This window comes from Rattus norvegicus, chromosome 18, assembly GCF_021556685.1.
Source record: "Rattus norvegicus strain SHRSP/BbbUtx chromosome 18, alternate assembly SHRSP_T2T, whole genome shotgun sequence".
NCBI lineage: Eukaryota > Metazoa > Chordata > Mammalia > Rodentia > Muridae > Rattus > Rattus norvegicus.
The window spans coordinates 59,987,675-60,004,239 of NC_141551.1; the positions used below are offsets into that span (position 1 = coordinate 59,987,675).

Consider the following 16,565-nt stretch of genomic DNA (forward strand, 5'->3'; position numbering starts at 1 on the left):
GATCCAAAAGCATGGGTTTCTGCCACCAACACTAACTCACGGCTGACGAGGCTGAAGTTTACTGTGAGCTCACTTCTGAGGTAGATGTTCTTCACACAGGTCCGTGGAAGAGCCCCTTCCACTGGGCTAGCATCCTCCTGGGTTCTAGCAATGACAGCAGTGGCCTGAACCTTCCCAGCACCCTCCTATCTTCTGGATCAGTTAAAAAAAAAATCCAGGTCTGAACACACAGCAGCTCGACAGTGCCAGCATTCTTGCTAATTACGACAGCGGACATTCGCACTTCAAAACTGGTAACAGGAGAAGGACTCTCAAAGACTCATCGGTTCTAGAAAGACTCCCGTCCTTCCAAAGCCGTCTATGTTTAGCAGTCAAAGGAGTCACGTCTTTAGGACTTCCGGAAGTGCCTCTCAGAGGACAGTCTGCTTCCACTGCATTCAGTGCCAGCAATACAGTTCCAGACAACCCATTCAGTGTTTGCTCGGCAAGTGGGGCGGGGCTGGGGGGTCGTGTACTCCAGCAGGGACTCCTGAGCTGGCGTTTCCCGAAATATCCCCATGCCCGTGTGTTTTCATCTGCAAAGCTGCCCAAGAGTCAAGACTGATGACAGGCATATTCCCTGAAGGGGTGTGTGTGTGTGTGTGTGTGTGTGTGTGTGTGTGTGTGTGGAGGGGGCAATGGCTGAAAGCACAGCTGCCTGCCGACAGGGGCCACTAGATGTCCATTCACTGTGGGACAGTCACTCGAAGTCCACTCCAAAGCTAATCCCCGAAAGGTGGTGGAATGGATACAGGGACATTCCAAAGTGCCCAGACCTTTGTTCTTTCTCTAGAGACTGCTTACTAATGAAGATTAAGCCAATTTAGACACAGAAAGTTGATGCTGTTCAAATTAAAAAGCCACTATGGGCATAAGAACCTCTTTCCCAGAGCAGAAAGCAGGCTTCGGTGCTAGATCACAACCTCCCCTGTCCATTTCAGAAGAACTTCAGGAGACAGTACAAATCAAACAGGCTAAAGCTTACTGTCTGTTAACAGCAAATCCTGAGGATAGAATATCTATGCGCCTTCCTGATTGCTTTCATTTTATGAGCTGTTCTTCTATCAGGAAAAAAAAAACTCAAAGAAATGTTCTGTTTGAAGAACAAAGTTTTAGACAAAGTGATTATTATAAATCCTTCAACGATCCCAAAGACTTTCAAATCCATTTAAATCCAAATCTAGAAGATCAGATTCTGCCTTCACATAGTTTTTACATTTTTAGAATAACTTTTCATTACAAATTCAGGCATGAATTAGTTATGAAGGGAAAGGAGGCCGACTATGATGAAGGAATACGTTGAAGACTATATATATGTATGTATGTGTATGTGTATATATATGTATGTGTGTATATGTATGTATGTATATATGTATGTGTATATATGTACGTGTGTATATACATGTGTGTGTATATATATGTGTATATGTATGTGTGTATATGTGTATATGTATGTGTGTTATATATGTATCTGTATCTCTGTGTATGTGTATATATATATATATGTATGTATGTGTATACACACATACACATGCAGGAAAAGATTAGAATACAATGATAATTACCACATTAGAGTAGTTATTTCTCTGTGTTTTACAAATGGCCTAGTCTATGACCATAAAACTTTTATAATAAAAACTTATTCATGAAGAAAATTCAAGGCTATCAAACACGGTCAACTTTATAAAATAAGCACTTGGCGCTGGAAGGTTCCTTGGCCCCGGAGAGACAAGCCCTAATCCATCAGTAGCATTTCCTGGTGGCACTGTTCTTGGAAATGGGAAAAAGACAGAAAGCACCCTTTCCTGAGGCAACATGACTTAAATTAAGGCATAAACAGCGAGGACTGAACTTCCACACGTTTATTAGGCTATGCGCCTGGGGCATCTCAGCACTCTTGAAGCACGCACTTGTTTTGGTTTCCACAGACACGGCAGTGGCCAGTGAACGGTGCCTGCACTGCCAATAGAAGCAGTGACAGGCGATCACTCCGACTCCCGCACTCCCGTACCCATGGACTTAGGGCCGAGTCGGTGACATAATGTGTGCGTTCACAGCTGGGGCTCAAAGCAGGAGCCTTGCAGGGCAAGCACACAGCCCTAAGCTATGCACTCAGGCTAAGTCTTTTACAAATTATATTTCGTAAATTTGCCATATTCACTGAAGCTCTAGCTATATCCGTAAGACTGTAAACATCTCGGTCACCACTGGCAGCTCGTAGAGGAGACACACTATACTGTTTTAGGAAGTTGTTTTGGGCAATAAGTGCAGAATCTGTGCGTATCTCATAAGATAAAAATGTGAAACTCATCCCTGGGATGACCCAGTAGACAGATATTCCACATTCATAAACCAACCCCAGAAAGGGTTGTGAGTGTTCACTGTATGCGTACATGAAAATAGAAATCTCAGTCAGAATTGAGTCCATTCTCCAAGGAACACAATTTTGTGTGTCTGTAATGCTAGCTACACTCAGGAAACAGGAGCAGGAAGCACACTGGAGGCCAGTTTGTCCTACATAGGGAAGCAAGAAATAAAATAAAACAAAACAAAACAAGACAAAACAAAACACAGGCAGGGAGAAATTATAGTCTGTGTCCAGACTAATGTGGCTTCCGTCCCCATCGTCCCCATCGGAGGTGTTGGGAGGCTGTACATCTGCGAATCCCACGGGTCCTCAGGCAGGGTCACAGCTGTTGGCTGGTGAAGAAGGATTTAGTCTTCCTGCAGACAGGATTTACACAGAGCGGACAGCTCAGACTCAACTGCGTGGAGCACAGCTTGTTTGACTGGATGTGGGAGTGCACCAGGTCAGCAAGGGCCTGCAAGACACAGAGCATAGAGCCACCTGAGGGGTGAAGTCTGCGGACCCGCCCTGCCCTGCGTGCATACCCTCAGCTTGTCCCAGGGAAGACTGCTCCAGATGGGGGTTTCTTTTAAGCTGAGCCGAACAAACGGAAGAGTAAAACATTGCCCATTCGGGGCATCGTCGGCTTAGGCAAAGTTAAAACGGAGACTTTGGGAAATGGATCCTCTTACCCCACCCACCACAGCTGTTCACTGAGAAGCAGACTTCAAATCAGGCAGCTGTAGGTGGGCAAGCTAAGGAGACTGGGGATACCTGCAGGAGAACGGAGCAGAGAAGGAATTCGCTCTTAGTTTTGTAATTAATTGGAACTCCAAATGTACTAATATGTGAGAAAACCAATATTCTGCAGGAGTTTCTCAGAGGACTGCTCTGCGCTGTGTTCTACTAAAATGGTTGTAACACTGCGGTACCTTGGAGAACAATGGATTTCCATTAAGAGACTCTGCTCTTCTGATGTTTTCAGCTCCACACTGAATCAGATGAGAACGGGAAGAAAACACAGACACATTTTAGTTTTCTTTCCTTTCTTTTTTTTTAAAGACAGGTGTCACAAAAGAATAAATGCACAGAAATACACACACACACACACACACACACACACACACACACACAGAGCTCAGCCTGACTGTGAATGGTCGCAGGCAGCTCCTGAATGACTGACCGTCGTTGTCGTCATGTAGTGGACTGGCAGACTGAACAGACTACCAGACCTGCTCTTTTGTTTCTGTGTTGCCCCAGCCCTGTCCCCCCCACAGTGGTGTGTGTGCAGACCAGGCTGGATGGGCTCCCAGCCTGCATCTCTCTGCCCCTTTTCCTCTCTCTAATGCAGGCCTTGTAGACTCATCTATGTAAATGTTGCTGCAATTAAGTAGAATTTCCTACTTACTTTGATCCCATGTAAGTGCTACAATGAAGGAAAGTAATTTATGGATTCTAAAACACATTGGTTTTAAATGGGATCCAATGTAGAACTGGATTTTAAAATAAACTTTTATAGAGAAAAAAATCTGAGTATTGTTTAGCATCCTTCTCTTCCCCTGTTTAAAAAAAAAATACCCAGTTAATCATTCCCAGATAATGGAGAACTAGGTATAATTTGCTCTGTGGCTAGGACCATCTCTTCCCCATCCACACTGAGACATACACAGTCCGTTGCTAGCGTCTAGATTGACATTTACAGGAGGAGCCCACACGGGAAACCCATTGGTATTCAGCAAACACATAGACCTCAACATAGATGTTCTACTTAAAAAATAATAAAAAAAACCAAAAACCACAAAGCACCCTTGGCAGCAGAATCAGCAGTGTTAGGAATCGGCAGGGGTGGGCAGGATCTGTCCACAGAACATTATTGGAAAAACAAAAGGATTTGTAATCATGCAGCATATGATAGTAAACATTTTTAAAAAGTCAAATGACTATTAATCAAGGATTTACTAAAAACAGCTATAGGCATTCGATTATATTTACTAATGTATACCCGGATATGTATCTAAGAACAGAAAATGGGGATCACAAAAACGTGTGGATCAGATGCCATTCTGTTACATGCACAAAAGCCTGTTATTATGTAGACACACTTAGGGAAGAGAAGGTGTTTTATGAAAACATTAACAGACATCCTCTCTGAGGGTCAGAGTAGTAGCATGACCCACGTTTGACATGACATGACCCACTTGTGACATGACACTCCTTGGTACCATTTGAGAACTTTAATATTTTTTTTTATCAGCGATAGGCAAAAAGTTGTAAAACATTTTTAAACTTTTAAAGTTAGTTGTTTTAAGCATGCTATGTTTTCAGATCAAAATAATGATAGTTGCATGGTTTTCTTTATTCCCTACAGGGACTCATTTATTAATCACTAATAATCCTCTTGGTTACTAATAGCCTCTACTTATCATATAAATGAATAGAAATATCACTCAACATAGAGAAAAACTTATTTTCAAACACCCTACACTAATTAAGTCCTATTATTATTACTGAAGTCTCTTCGGCAAGTTTAAAATTAGCCAGAGCTACGGTGGCCATACAGAGACATCTACAAATAAAACCCAGGGCAACAGTGAGACCTTATCTTTGCCTGTGATTAGAAACTATGGGTTCCCCTTACTTACTGATGCTTGACTGGTGGCTGGCACAGACACACCAATACCAGGGGACACACTAATACCTGACAACTGGCTCCAGTTCCAACCCTACTCACTCTCCACTCCACTCCTCCCAGTCCTAGAAAGGGAACAGACTTCTGTGGAGCCACACTTCCACAAGTCACCTATGGGAAGGCCATGAGTCCTCATCTACGATGAGAGGAGGAAAGGACTTCCCAAGTCGAGTCCCTGTGCTTCCAAACTTCCCACAGAAACACAGTGGTGAAGGTTTCAGGCTGGCCCTCAGAAGCGACAACACAGGTAAGCAACAGTTTTTCTGCGCCCTGAGTGACAAGTCACATCCGTCTTATGCCAACGGTGGTATTTGTTATTTCAATCGTCAGATTGATCACAACTTGTAAGCAAACAGCTAATTAAGTGAGTGCACAGGAGGGGTCAACAGAACTGCGACACACACTGATCTGTGTTTACTCTGTGCTGCTCCGAAATGTCAAAGACGCCTATGCCACAGACCCAACCAGAGACAGTGTAACAGCCCAAGAACCGCATTAAGTGGAGAGAATGAATTATAGACTGATAAACATTTTCCCTCCAGAATTGGTGAGGTATACAAGTCCTTTTCACTAAAAATTTCACCTTTAGACAGTATGGTAACTCACACTGAACGAAGTATTAGTTTCAGTGATTCTGGGTAACATGGCTTAATAAAGACATAAATGGTCTCTCTACTGATGATGTAGAATTAACTTATAAAGTGTTATTTGAAATAATGAATACTCAATACATGCAAACACACTAAAAGTCTGCCTGTCTTTCTTTCTCTCTCTTTCTTCTCCTTTTGTTTGCTTTTTCTGAGACAGGGTCTCTGTACGTAGCCCTGGCTAACCTGGAACTTACTAAGTAGACCAGGCTGGCCTTGAACTCCCTAACATCTGCTTGCCTCTGCCTTCTAGTGCTGGGATTAAGGGAGTGTGCTACCATACCCAGCCCCATAAACAGTGATTTTTTTTTTCAATGTGTATAGTGTGATAGCTGCAGAAAAAAATTCCTTTTAAAACAAACCGTGATGGGACTGAGACGCCATCTAAGCACTTACCTTCTGAGCTAACACTTGAGAGTATTCAATGTCCAGTTCATAAAGGGTCTCAATGTGATCACTGGTAAATGCTATTGGAACCAAGAGGATATTCTTCCTCCCCCGCTCACAAAGCCCTTTGATAGCCTCATCTGTTTGAGGGCCCAACCAGGGTACTGGACCAACCTATGAGAAAGAAGTGTCGACACGGAAATGTTGAAGTGTTCTCCTGACACAGCAACAACAACACATTATCAGGTCGCAAGACTCAGTAGGAACACACCCACAGCTGCCCATCCTAATGAGAGCCACTCTTATACCTCCTTGAATAGGTTTGAATAGATTTATGCTGAGGCTTGAATCCTTCCAGAGGCTGGCCTGACCTGATGATACAAATGAACAAGCTAAAAGTCAGATAGTAAGTGACGGAACTCTACCAGTTGTCCGTTTCCCCTCCTGTCTGCTTGTTCTTTGTACAGTTTTTCTGCCCACAGTGAGCAGTCAACTTACAGAAAAGCTTGTTGGCCTGGAAAAGCCCAAATACCCATTTATAGATAAGGGATAAAACAGAGTTTTCTCAAGAGATGCTGGCCAGAAAATATATGCAAGCTACCCACCTTGGACTGCCAGACCAGTCGGTAGGGGTTCGGATAACCCAGCTGCTCCATGACTCTGTGGACAGTGGCTCCTACCTCTTGGGGATAGGGGTCCCCTCTGTTGACAACCTGCAGTAGAGACAAAATAATGTGCAGTCGCCAACCCTGTGAAGGATGTCAAGCACCACAGGCTATACAGGGATGAGAGGACCGTGGGCTAGACCCCTCCCTTGCGCTCCTTAAAACTAATGACGATTGGCTCTGAGCATTGCTAGAGAAGGCCCTGGGCTCCAGACTGTCATGGTCTTTTCCTGTACAGGGATACAGGCTTCATCTGTCTACCCCACCCCCACTTCCGATGTGTACAACAGCACCTAATGCATACTGCATTGGTGAAATCAAATACTACAACAGTATTTTATGACACTGCTAGTGGCCAAATGGTCATTAGAAGCACAAATGTGGAGGAGATAGAGAAATACAAGGTTGCTGGCACAGGATAACAATAACCACTACAGGAAGGGTCCACCATTACAGCTCCGGGCTGCTGCAGTGGAAATCTCCACCTGCCCTCTCTGGAGCTTCACTCTGGTCCTCAGGTCTCATCGCGCTCAGAATGGACCCTCGGAAAGGATTTGCATGGCACCAGAAGGAAGGCGTGATGCTACTGAGGCAAACCAGGCAGGCTCCCAGTGGGAAGACTTTATCCCTAAAGCCATCTGCTACTAATGTGGTGGCTGCATCTTCTAGGTGAGCTGCACAGAGCTTGACTCTGGTGACCACAAAGGGTGGCACCCTCCACCTGAGGCTGGCTGGTTCCATTAATCGTGTGTTTCAGACCGATCACACCTAAGAAAATGTAACCTTCCACCTCTGTGGCTAGGAAAACAGCGTTCTCAGCACGGGGTGCCAGTTCTGAGTGGATGGAACTGGGGACTGTGCCCAAGACCTTGCCAATATCATACGGCACACAAGCCCGATATCTCTATTTCCTGAATGCAACCATTGTGGCCCAGGTGACTTCTTTTCATGTCCTCATTGATTTGTTTGTATAGTTTACACATAGAAGTAATTTTAACAATGTATTCTGAATACAAACCTTTATCAGATTTATATAACTGAATATTTCCCCACATGTGTGGCTTGAATTTTCAATTTCTCTTTTTTTTCTGTAAATTTATTTATTTATTCACTTTACAACCCCAAATCCTCCCTTCTTCTCCTCCCAGGACCCTCCTCACATAAGTCCTCCACCCATTTCACCTGCTCCTTCTCTGGAGAAGGGGAAGTCCCCTCTGGGTGTTACACACATCTCCTCCCAACCCCCCAGCCACTAACACCCCACATACACGAACCCCACACATCAACCACTTTGGGACTAGGCACGTCCTCTCCCACCGAGGCCAGACAAGGCAGCCCATTTAGGGACTTGGGATCCACGGGCAGGCAGCAGGCTCAGAGACAGCCCCTGCTCCAGTTGTCTGGGGACCCGCATGAGGGAGGTAACATTTTATGGACAAACTGGTAAAGCATGATGAACTAAGGATCACACACTGTATGTTATATCTTCCCTGGCCAAGCTCTGGTCCCTTGTTTAGCCTGCGCTAGAAGGCACAGGCTTCCGCTGAGTCTTGAAGACAGGAGTCAGGGCTCAGTGTGAGCAGAGCTGGCTACACGGCTCAGGATGGGGAAACTGCACGCTGTATGTCTTCCAATCAGCAAAAGCAAGCTTCTTTCAGCTGGTGCACTTGTTCGACACTCTAATATCTGAATGAGTCTTCCAGTTACCGTTTTAAAGAAGGCTATTAATAAGAGATCTATTTGTGATATTGTGCATTGAATTAATTGCGGGGAGGTTTTAGAAAGCGAGTCTATGAGCAAGCTAAGACTGGGAGTTTAGAGCTCATGCTTGCAGTGAGCTGAGGACAGAATGGAGCCAGATCCCTGTTACACATTGAGAAAGTGAAAGGGCCCAGTCCTACCACTAACAAAATGCTCTTACTTACAGACATCGGCAGGGAGTGGGCAGAAAACAGAATGACCACCTCACTTCTCTTCTCCTCTGGAAAATGGTCCAGCTCTTTCAGAATGTGGTCTGCAAAGCACTGTGGGAACCCAGGAATGGAGAAGAGGGTGGTGAGAAGAGAACAAAGATCAGAAGAAGGATCTGAGAAATGAGAGCCTCACTGAAAACCTTAGCGCAAGCTTCAAAATCCGGAACCCTACCTCTTTTTTTAAAAGATGCGAACAGCACAGTCTCTTTGCTTCGAAACGGCTCGCAATGGTTGCAGGGGCCTAGGGAATTTGATGGGAAACTTCTAAAGCTCACTAATGGCTCTCTGCAAATGAACACGGAGGAGCTGCTTCCCCTCGGGAAGAGCAGGGCACACTTCCAGATGGAAAGGAAACCCAGATGGGAAGGAGAGGTTGTTTTAAGACCTCACATTTGCTCTGTTAGCAGGAAAACAGCTTACAGGGTCTTTCTGAACCTCCCTTGCTTTGGCTTTCAGGGCTATCGCATTAAAACACATTAGCCAGAAATAGGAGAGAAATAAGAAAATACTCTTCTATTTTTATGACATCTTTCTTACAAGTCCAGGATCTGTACCAAAGCACTCCTCCTCACACACTTCCTAATGACGGATGAGGAGCTGTGCGGCCCCCACTACACACAGAGGGGAAGGCTGCAGCTGACGTGAGGGCTAGCTGACCATATGTGTGAGTGTGGACTAGAGTCCAGGCCCTGCTGCCTTCCAGCCTCTGCCCGCCAGACCATCTCCCTCTCGCTCCTAGTTGGCACTTGCTGACTCTCACAGGCAGGTGCTGAAACACCAGATCTGAAGAGACGTCCTTTCATCTTACGCTTGAATCATTCCTTGTTATCTTGTTTATAAGGAAAACGTGGCAAAGGACAGGAATGGGTCAACCGATAAAACTGGAACGTGGCTGGGAATCAGACAGAAGTTGATATCGGTGTTAAAATAAACTTCTGTGGGAGTTTGTATTGTAGTTATGCTAAGAGCACACCCCTGATCTTAAGGTTGTGTGTGTGTGTGTGTGTGTGTGTGTGTGTGTCTGTGTCTGCATGTGTGCATGTGTGTGTAGCGGGTTATGTGCATATGAGTGAAGCTGCCCACAGAGTCCAGAAGACAGCATCAGATCCCCTGGGGCTACAGCAGCTGCGAGCCACTGGAAGAGGTTGCTGGGAGTTGAGTACGGTATGTGTTCTTAACCAATGAGCCAGCTTCCCAGCACGTTATCCTTTTAACTAATCATCTTGTAACTATTTTGCATGTCAGAAATAATTTCCAATAAAATTTAGAGAACTTAACAGAGTCATATAAACTAAAATTGACGTAGTTTTGTTACATGTCAGTGTCTAGTCAATACTCTAAGTTCCAAACTAGTCCCTAAGAATACTAGAATATCTATCATTCTAGAACTCACGAGTTTTGGTAAGTGAAAATGGCACTTAGAAAAGGCATTGGGAGTTCTCTTCTTCCCTCTCCCTTCCTCCTCCTCTCCATGTTGTGTGATAACATTTGATACAAACAAAAGCTATATTTTTATAGTGTTCATAATGTTTAGGAAGCAAGAGTGCTCAGAAAGGATTATTTTTCTAGAACATAAAGAAGCCACTGTAAAGCTGGTAATGAGAACCTGGAATACACATTTACGCAACTTCTCCAAAAGCTAGCTACATAGCGGGACTAGAGAAACGGTGATAGTAAGACTATTTTGAGCAATCAGTACCTAAACATGCAGAAATATGAGATTTAAGGCCCTATTTTTCAGTCGAGGGGATGTAAGAGTTTTAGGGGATTGTCTTCCTTCCCTTCCTTTCCTCAGCTTGTAAAATTGCAAGTAAGAACACAATTCCTCAGGGCTTGTGAGAGTCACTAAGCCATCTTCAAAACTCAAGCGGCATGGGCAAACAGAAGTGCTACTTAAATCACCTAAGACCCATCTGCAGGATTTTCTGTGCACAGCCCCTGTGCAAAATGAAAGCAGCGAGGCCTCTCAGAGCCTTCAATCACGCCAGCCAGGAGGGCAGATAAATGCCTCTAAAATTCCCTTTCATTTTATGAACAGAGACTTCCTCGGTTAAGAGACCTTTCCATCTTTCTGCTTCCCCCTTTCAAAGGGCTGAATTTTAATGCAAATCTAATTACTCCCGCGATCAGGGCAGGCAGATGCTGTGCAGATCCCTGGTTCCTGGGCCACATGTCAGCTCAGACCTGCAACACCCCTCCTTCCCAGCCACAGCTTCAATAGCAGCATTCCGGGCCTTAGGCGCTCCAGCTACCCCTGGCTGGACCCAGGAGAACGATGAACGCTGGACACGCGCGCAGCCCACAGCGACACCCATCCCTAGGGGACCTCTTTTACTCCTACACAAGTGTTAACCCCTTCCCTGCCCACTGGACACCACTCTGGGGAAGCCAGCCCGATTTTAATGCCGTCTACCGCCATCTAGTGGTCACAGGTTTTAAGTGCTGCCGATCATTGCCGGTATTTGCCAACGATCACAGAATGAACAAAGTATATAAAATATAAAATAAATCCAAAGCTCTACATATATCTCGACCTAAAATAACTCAAAAACAAAAACTTTACAGACTCAAAACCCCATACGAATTAATTGGGATTCATTTTTAAAGCCATCTTCACTCTCGTGGTTTTTTTTTTTTAATAAGGTGACACCAATTCAAAGCTAATGGTTTAGAATTGTAATTTTAACTTATTCTTCTAAAATAAAAGTACCTATTGACAGCATATTTTAACTGAGTCTTCTAAAATAAAAGTATCCACTGACAGCATATTACGAAGGTAAGTGTACAGGAGAAATGAAAATTTTCTTTTGATCTATAAAATTTAGAATGTTGTTTACTTCATGTCTCAGACAAGCCCCTATACACTGTCTTCGCTTCTCTAATCCTTTGATGTTTTCGAAGGATTTTAAAAATATTAGATTTAAGTAATTTGTTGGTCATTCCATCTAGACACGTAAGTCACTGGAAATTGATATAATCTTTAACGTTCTTCTGGCTGCTGAGAAATGCAAAACTCAAACTCTAACTGCGTACTAAAGCATAATCCGAGGAAAGGAAACCTTTAAACGCACTGACATGTTTCACGGTACGGGAAAAGCCTAGCGGCGTGGCTTTAATTCCCACTACGCGATTGAAGCAAGAGAACCCAGGAGGCTCAGTGGGCATCTCCAGCGGCGCACGGCTGAGTGGCGCTGGAGGCTGTGAGGACAGAGGCTGCCGTGGGCATACACACCTGGATGAGGAGGGGGTGCGTGGGCCACCTGTCGATAGTGCTCCACTTCATGGTGGGCTTCCGCCCCACCTCGTTATAGTATCTGTAAATGGCATTTAAGCTGCTGCCTAAAATGGAAGGGAGCCATTTAGTACACGCTCTCGATTGTGGTAAAAACACAGCGCAGGCTAGCGAAGGCGATGATTGGGGGTTCCGAGTGGGCAGCTGCGTCTCTACAGAAACCCAGTCTAATTACGATCTTTTCAGCACTCTAAAATGCATATAGATTTAACAACCCTGCGAGTGAAGATCACTAAAGAGCAGTCAATTTCAACCCTCAAAGATGACTGAGGCCATTTCTACCCGGCAATGTGAGGGCCGTGAGCCTCTGCAATGTAAGCTATTGTGAACCTGTAAGTACCAAGTCTCAACAACTGAGAGCACGGGGAAGAAAGCGCTCCTATTGTGGCCAGAATCGGCCTCATTACACGCAGTGTAGGGGGTGAGGAAGAGAGACAGAAGTGGGCTGTTATCCCAGCATGCTGATGCCGCATTGTTTTATCCTCGTGGAGCCACTTTCTGGCATTTTCCTTTAGAGCTGTTTATTTCACCAAGTTTCTGTGTTAAAATATGCATTACTCTGTATCTGGAGCATTTTGGATATTTCACTCAGTATTACAAGTTAAATATTTCTCGTGTTCAAACGAAAGTTTTAGAGCGATGTCATCATTCAGCAAGCAGCCTATTGAGGGGTCTAAAGGCCCTGTACTTAACTTTTACAAAAGGCATAGTCCCCTGGAATAAAGTAAGCAAACGCTACACTCTAACAGGTAGCCTAGCAAAAATTGTGTTCCTAAATGAAAGGTAAATGTGACAACCGAAGTCCAGAAGTGGGTTGGCAGAACAAAGCCACAGCTTTTCCCTGGCCCTGGGAGGCTGACACTGGGCCTATGAACCCAATCCTGACAGGGTCCTCTTACTCAGTCCTACACAGATCAAGTTCCAACATGTTTGCGCTGCTCATCATGTTTCCTGGGCTGGTTTTGTTTTGTTTTGTTTTGTTTTGGTTTTTTTGTTTTTTTTTTTTGCCACAGGAATCAGTTAAGTTGCCGGTTTAAAAAGCTTACTTGGGGGCTGAAGAGACGGCTTGGTGGTTAAGAGCACTGACTGCTCTTCTAGAGGTCCTGAGCTCAAATCCCAGCAACCACATGGTGGCTCACAACCATCTGTAATGAGATCTGATGCCCTCTTCTGGTGTGTCTGAAGACAGCTACTTATACATAATAAATAAATAAATAAATAAATAAATAAATAAATAAATAAATAAATTTTTTTTAAAAAAGCTTACTTGGGACACAGATATAGTTTAGCTCAGACTGTTTGGTCAGGATAAAGTTCAACTTGTATTTAAAAAAAAATCAATGGGTTTCATTTCAATGAGTAAAATATAATGAATCAGTAAAAGAATCCAAGCTTGGGGGTCAAAAATAATCCCCAATACAAATCAAAGTAACCCAGCATCTTCACATAGCAGATCTCACTGCACACGTGGGCATGATTTTCTGATGGACAGAAGGGCTTCTGGGAGCCATGGTAGCTCCCTCGTGTCAGTGGAGATCAGTCACTATACTACAGAAGAAGTAGTTAAGGAGAGGGAAATGTAAGTGGGGAAGACGCTATGAGAAATACGCAGGGCCCGTTTAAAAGTAACAGAGGAGACTACTGGCCGCAAAGAAAGCCTGAAACATTCCTAGCCCCGAAGTCCACATGAGATGCCCTAGAGGAGAGCAGTGTGCCCTGAGCGCTGACCACACGGGAGGAACCACCGGTGAGCTAAAGCATTCGTCTGTTGCCACACAGATAATGACTTTTAACTTACATACTTTTGAAAGCAGACATCTGTATGTTAAGGGACGTTTTGCAAAGCAAGATAAAAATATACCTTGAAAATACCAAGGTCTGACTCATTCTCCAATAATATATTACTAGTTATTTTAAAACCGTAGATTCCAGGGGTTGGGGATTTAGCTCAGTGGTAGAGCGCTTGCCTAGCAAGCACAAGACCCTGGGTTTGGTCCCCAGCTCCAAAGAAAGGGAGAGAGAGAGAAAAAAACCCTGTAGATTCCCAAAGTAAATCACAATTCAAACTTTTGGACACATGTGAAAGACCAGGCATTTTAACAGATGGCTCTCTCTCTCTCTCTCTCTCTCTCTCTCTCTCTCTCTCTCTCTCCTCTTTCTCCTCCTCCTACACACACACACACACACACACACACACACACACACACAAACACACCCCACATCTGTATGCCTCAGTATTTAAGGCACACAACACTGGGAATGCTTCCTCTGTTCTATTCAAAGAAACTGGGAATACAAATCCTCTGACCTAAGTCCTTGAGAAGATGCACTTATCTTTGTGGGTAACACCAGAAGCTTTACGTATAATTAAGAATAACTGGAAAACATGAATATACAAGTTTCCCAGGCTTCCGTTTTATCTTCAGTCAAATGTACAGAGGACAGCAAGAAGGAGTGCATTCCAAAACCAAGAGCACAGAAAGGTCTGTAAATGTCAATCCAAGGCCTCAATCCAAGGCCTTGTTGTTGCTGTTTTTGTTGTTGGGTTTGTTTGTTTTTGAGAGGGGGAATTACCATGTAGCCTTGGCTGTCCTAGAACTCACTAAGTTGATCAGGCTGGCCTCACACTCACAGAGATCAACCTGCCTCTGCCTAGGATTAGAGGTGTGAGACACCACACCTGGCTTGGATGGAATTTGAAGTTAACCAGTAACTAACCCATAACTGAAGGAAAGACAGACACAAAAATAAAAATAAAAATAGCAGTATTTTCCATATCACATGCACACTTCTGTTTTCAAAATAAAAACAAACCTAGAAAGTGATCTGTTAACTAACTGTTTTAAAGTAGTAACCAAGCACAGCCACCACCCCACCACCCCATTTGTAATTCTCAGCTGACTGGCCAATAATTCCAGAAATGCACGAAGCATGCAGTAAACGAAGTAAAGAAGACAGGTCAGATTTGCCATTCAAACTGCAAATCCCATCAGCACAGAGCCCTGGGCTAACCTGCCAGGGGTATCGCCACCTTCGAGATGTCCTTACCTGTGGTGGAGCAGCTGTACTGTGGATACTGTGTGAAAGCAATGGCCCTTTCTAGTCCATCTCTCTCCATCTCTTCAATTGCCTCTTCTGTCAAGGGATGGACGTACCGGAATCCAATATAGTATTTGTGAGGTGCTATTAGGAAGCGCAGTGGAAAGGAGAGGGGATTAATCTTTATATAGATTCCTCAGAGTCACCAAACATAGTGTAATGGCCAGAACAATAAACGACTAACCTAATTTTCTACAATGCTGATATGGTGAGCAAGTTAGGATATCCCGGGTAGCTTGTCCGTCATTTAACAGGCACACGAACACTTGGTTCTTCTCTGAGGTCGGCAGTCCTACCCACCTACCTTTTGTTAACATGATCGTCTTTACAGTGCAAGCTTTTGTTCTTAATTCTCTGTTCTCATCAGGCATAAAGAGATGAAGAAAAGAGAGGGGGAAAGAACCCCAAAACTAGTACCTAGCTGGCTATGGTGGCATGGCCTTTAATCCCATCCTAAGGATGAGGATCTCTCTGAGTTTGAGGCCAGCCTGCTCTACATAGCAAGTTCCATGTCAGCCAGGGCTACATAATCAGACTCCGTTTCATTTTTTAAAATGTAGTACTCATTCTCCCACATGTACTGTCCTCATTGAGCAAAGTGGCAGATGCCTGTAACCTCCAACACTCAGGAGTCAAGGACAAAAGGGCAAGTTAAGGCCAGCTGGGGATACAAGGCAAGTTCAAAGCCACCCTGAGCTACATTGCTAGACTGTGTATCAAAACAAAAACCAAACAAACAAGCGAGGGCTGCTGGGGCCTTGTAGACAGGACTCGGATCACAGTACACAAGTGCCTCAAGCAGGACAGTGGAGTCTGAAGTCACTGTGATCTAGAGCGAGTTCAAGGCTAGGACTCAGAAAAAAGAAAACAAAAAAGGCTTCTTCGCTTCAGTCTCAGACACGCCCTGCAGCCTGGAGGACGCAGGGAGCAGCACAGGTCCCTACAAGGAAGAAAGAAAGAGCAGCTGAGCTGCCCGGGAGAGGCTCGGGCCAACTGCAAAGATGGCCGGCCTGCGGAGAAGCCTGCTGGGCAGTGGGCCCCAGGTTCCCAGCTCTGTGAGCTGTCAGCCATGCCGTGGCAGGCTTTGGTGACGCAGTTGCGTTTGAGGCAGTCCTGGTCCTGTAAGTAACTCTTAGCTGTGTTCCTGTAAGTAAGACTCCCTGGTTCACCAGCTTATCTGTATTTTGCTGTCATCTGTTTCCTGTCTGGAGAAGATGTTTATTCATGTCTTCCAGAAGTAGTGGGACCCAAGGGGACAGTGGCTTGCCAAAGGGTCATGAGTACCAAGGCCCACTAAGGGCTAGGAACCCAAGGAGAGCTTCCAAGGTCGCTCCCAAGGGAGGTGACTCTGCCGCCTGAGTGAACGTGGCCAGGCAAGCTGGCTCCATGGAGGGTAAGCGCAGTGCTCACATTCTTCCTGCATGCAG

The 16,565-nt window shown here is 44.7% G+C and overlaps 1 protein-coding gene across 3 annotated transcripts in view; it reads right to left on the reverse strand.

The window, feature by feature from the left end:
• Positions 1–1,130: 1,130 nt before the first annotated feature.
• Positions 1,131–16,565, reverse strand: part of Fech (ferrochelatase) — a 33,253-nt gene continuing 17,818 nt past the window's right edge. For 2 of the 3 annotated variants that reach the window (XM_087593123.1, XM_087593122.1), the window contains exons 6-12: positions 15,088–15,222; positions 11,980–12,086; positions 8,700–8,798; positions 6,715–6,822; positions 6,119–6,283; positions 3,319–3,378; positions 1,887–2,861 (exon numbers count right to left, since the gene is read on the reverse strand). In XM_087593123.1, the coding sequence (XP_087449249.1) occupies positions 2,727–2,861; positions 3,319–3,378; positions 6,119–6,283; positions 6,715–6,822; positions 8,700–8,798; positions 11,980–12,086; positions 15,088–15,222 (809 nt within the window). In that variant the 3' untranslated portion in view covers positions 1,887–2,726. 3 annotated transcript variants of the gene reach the window in all.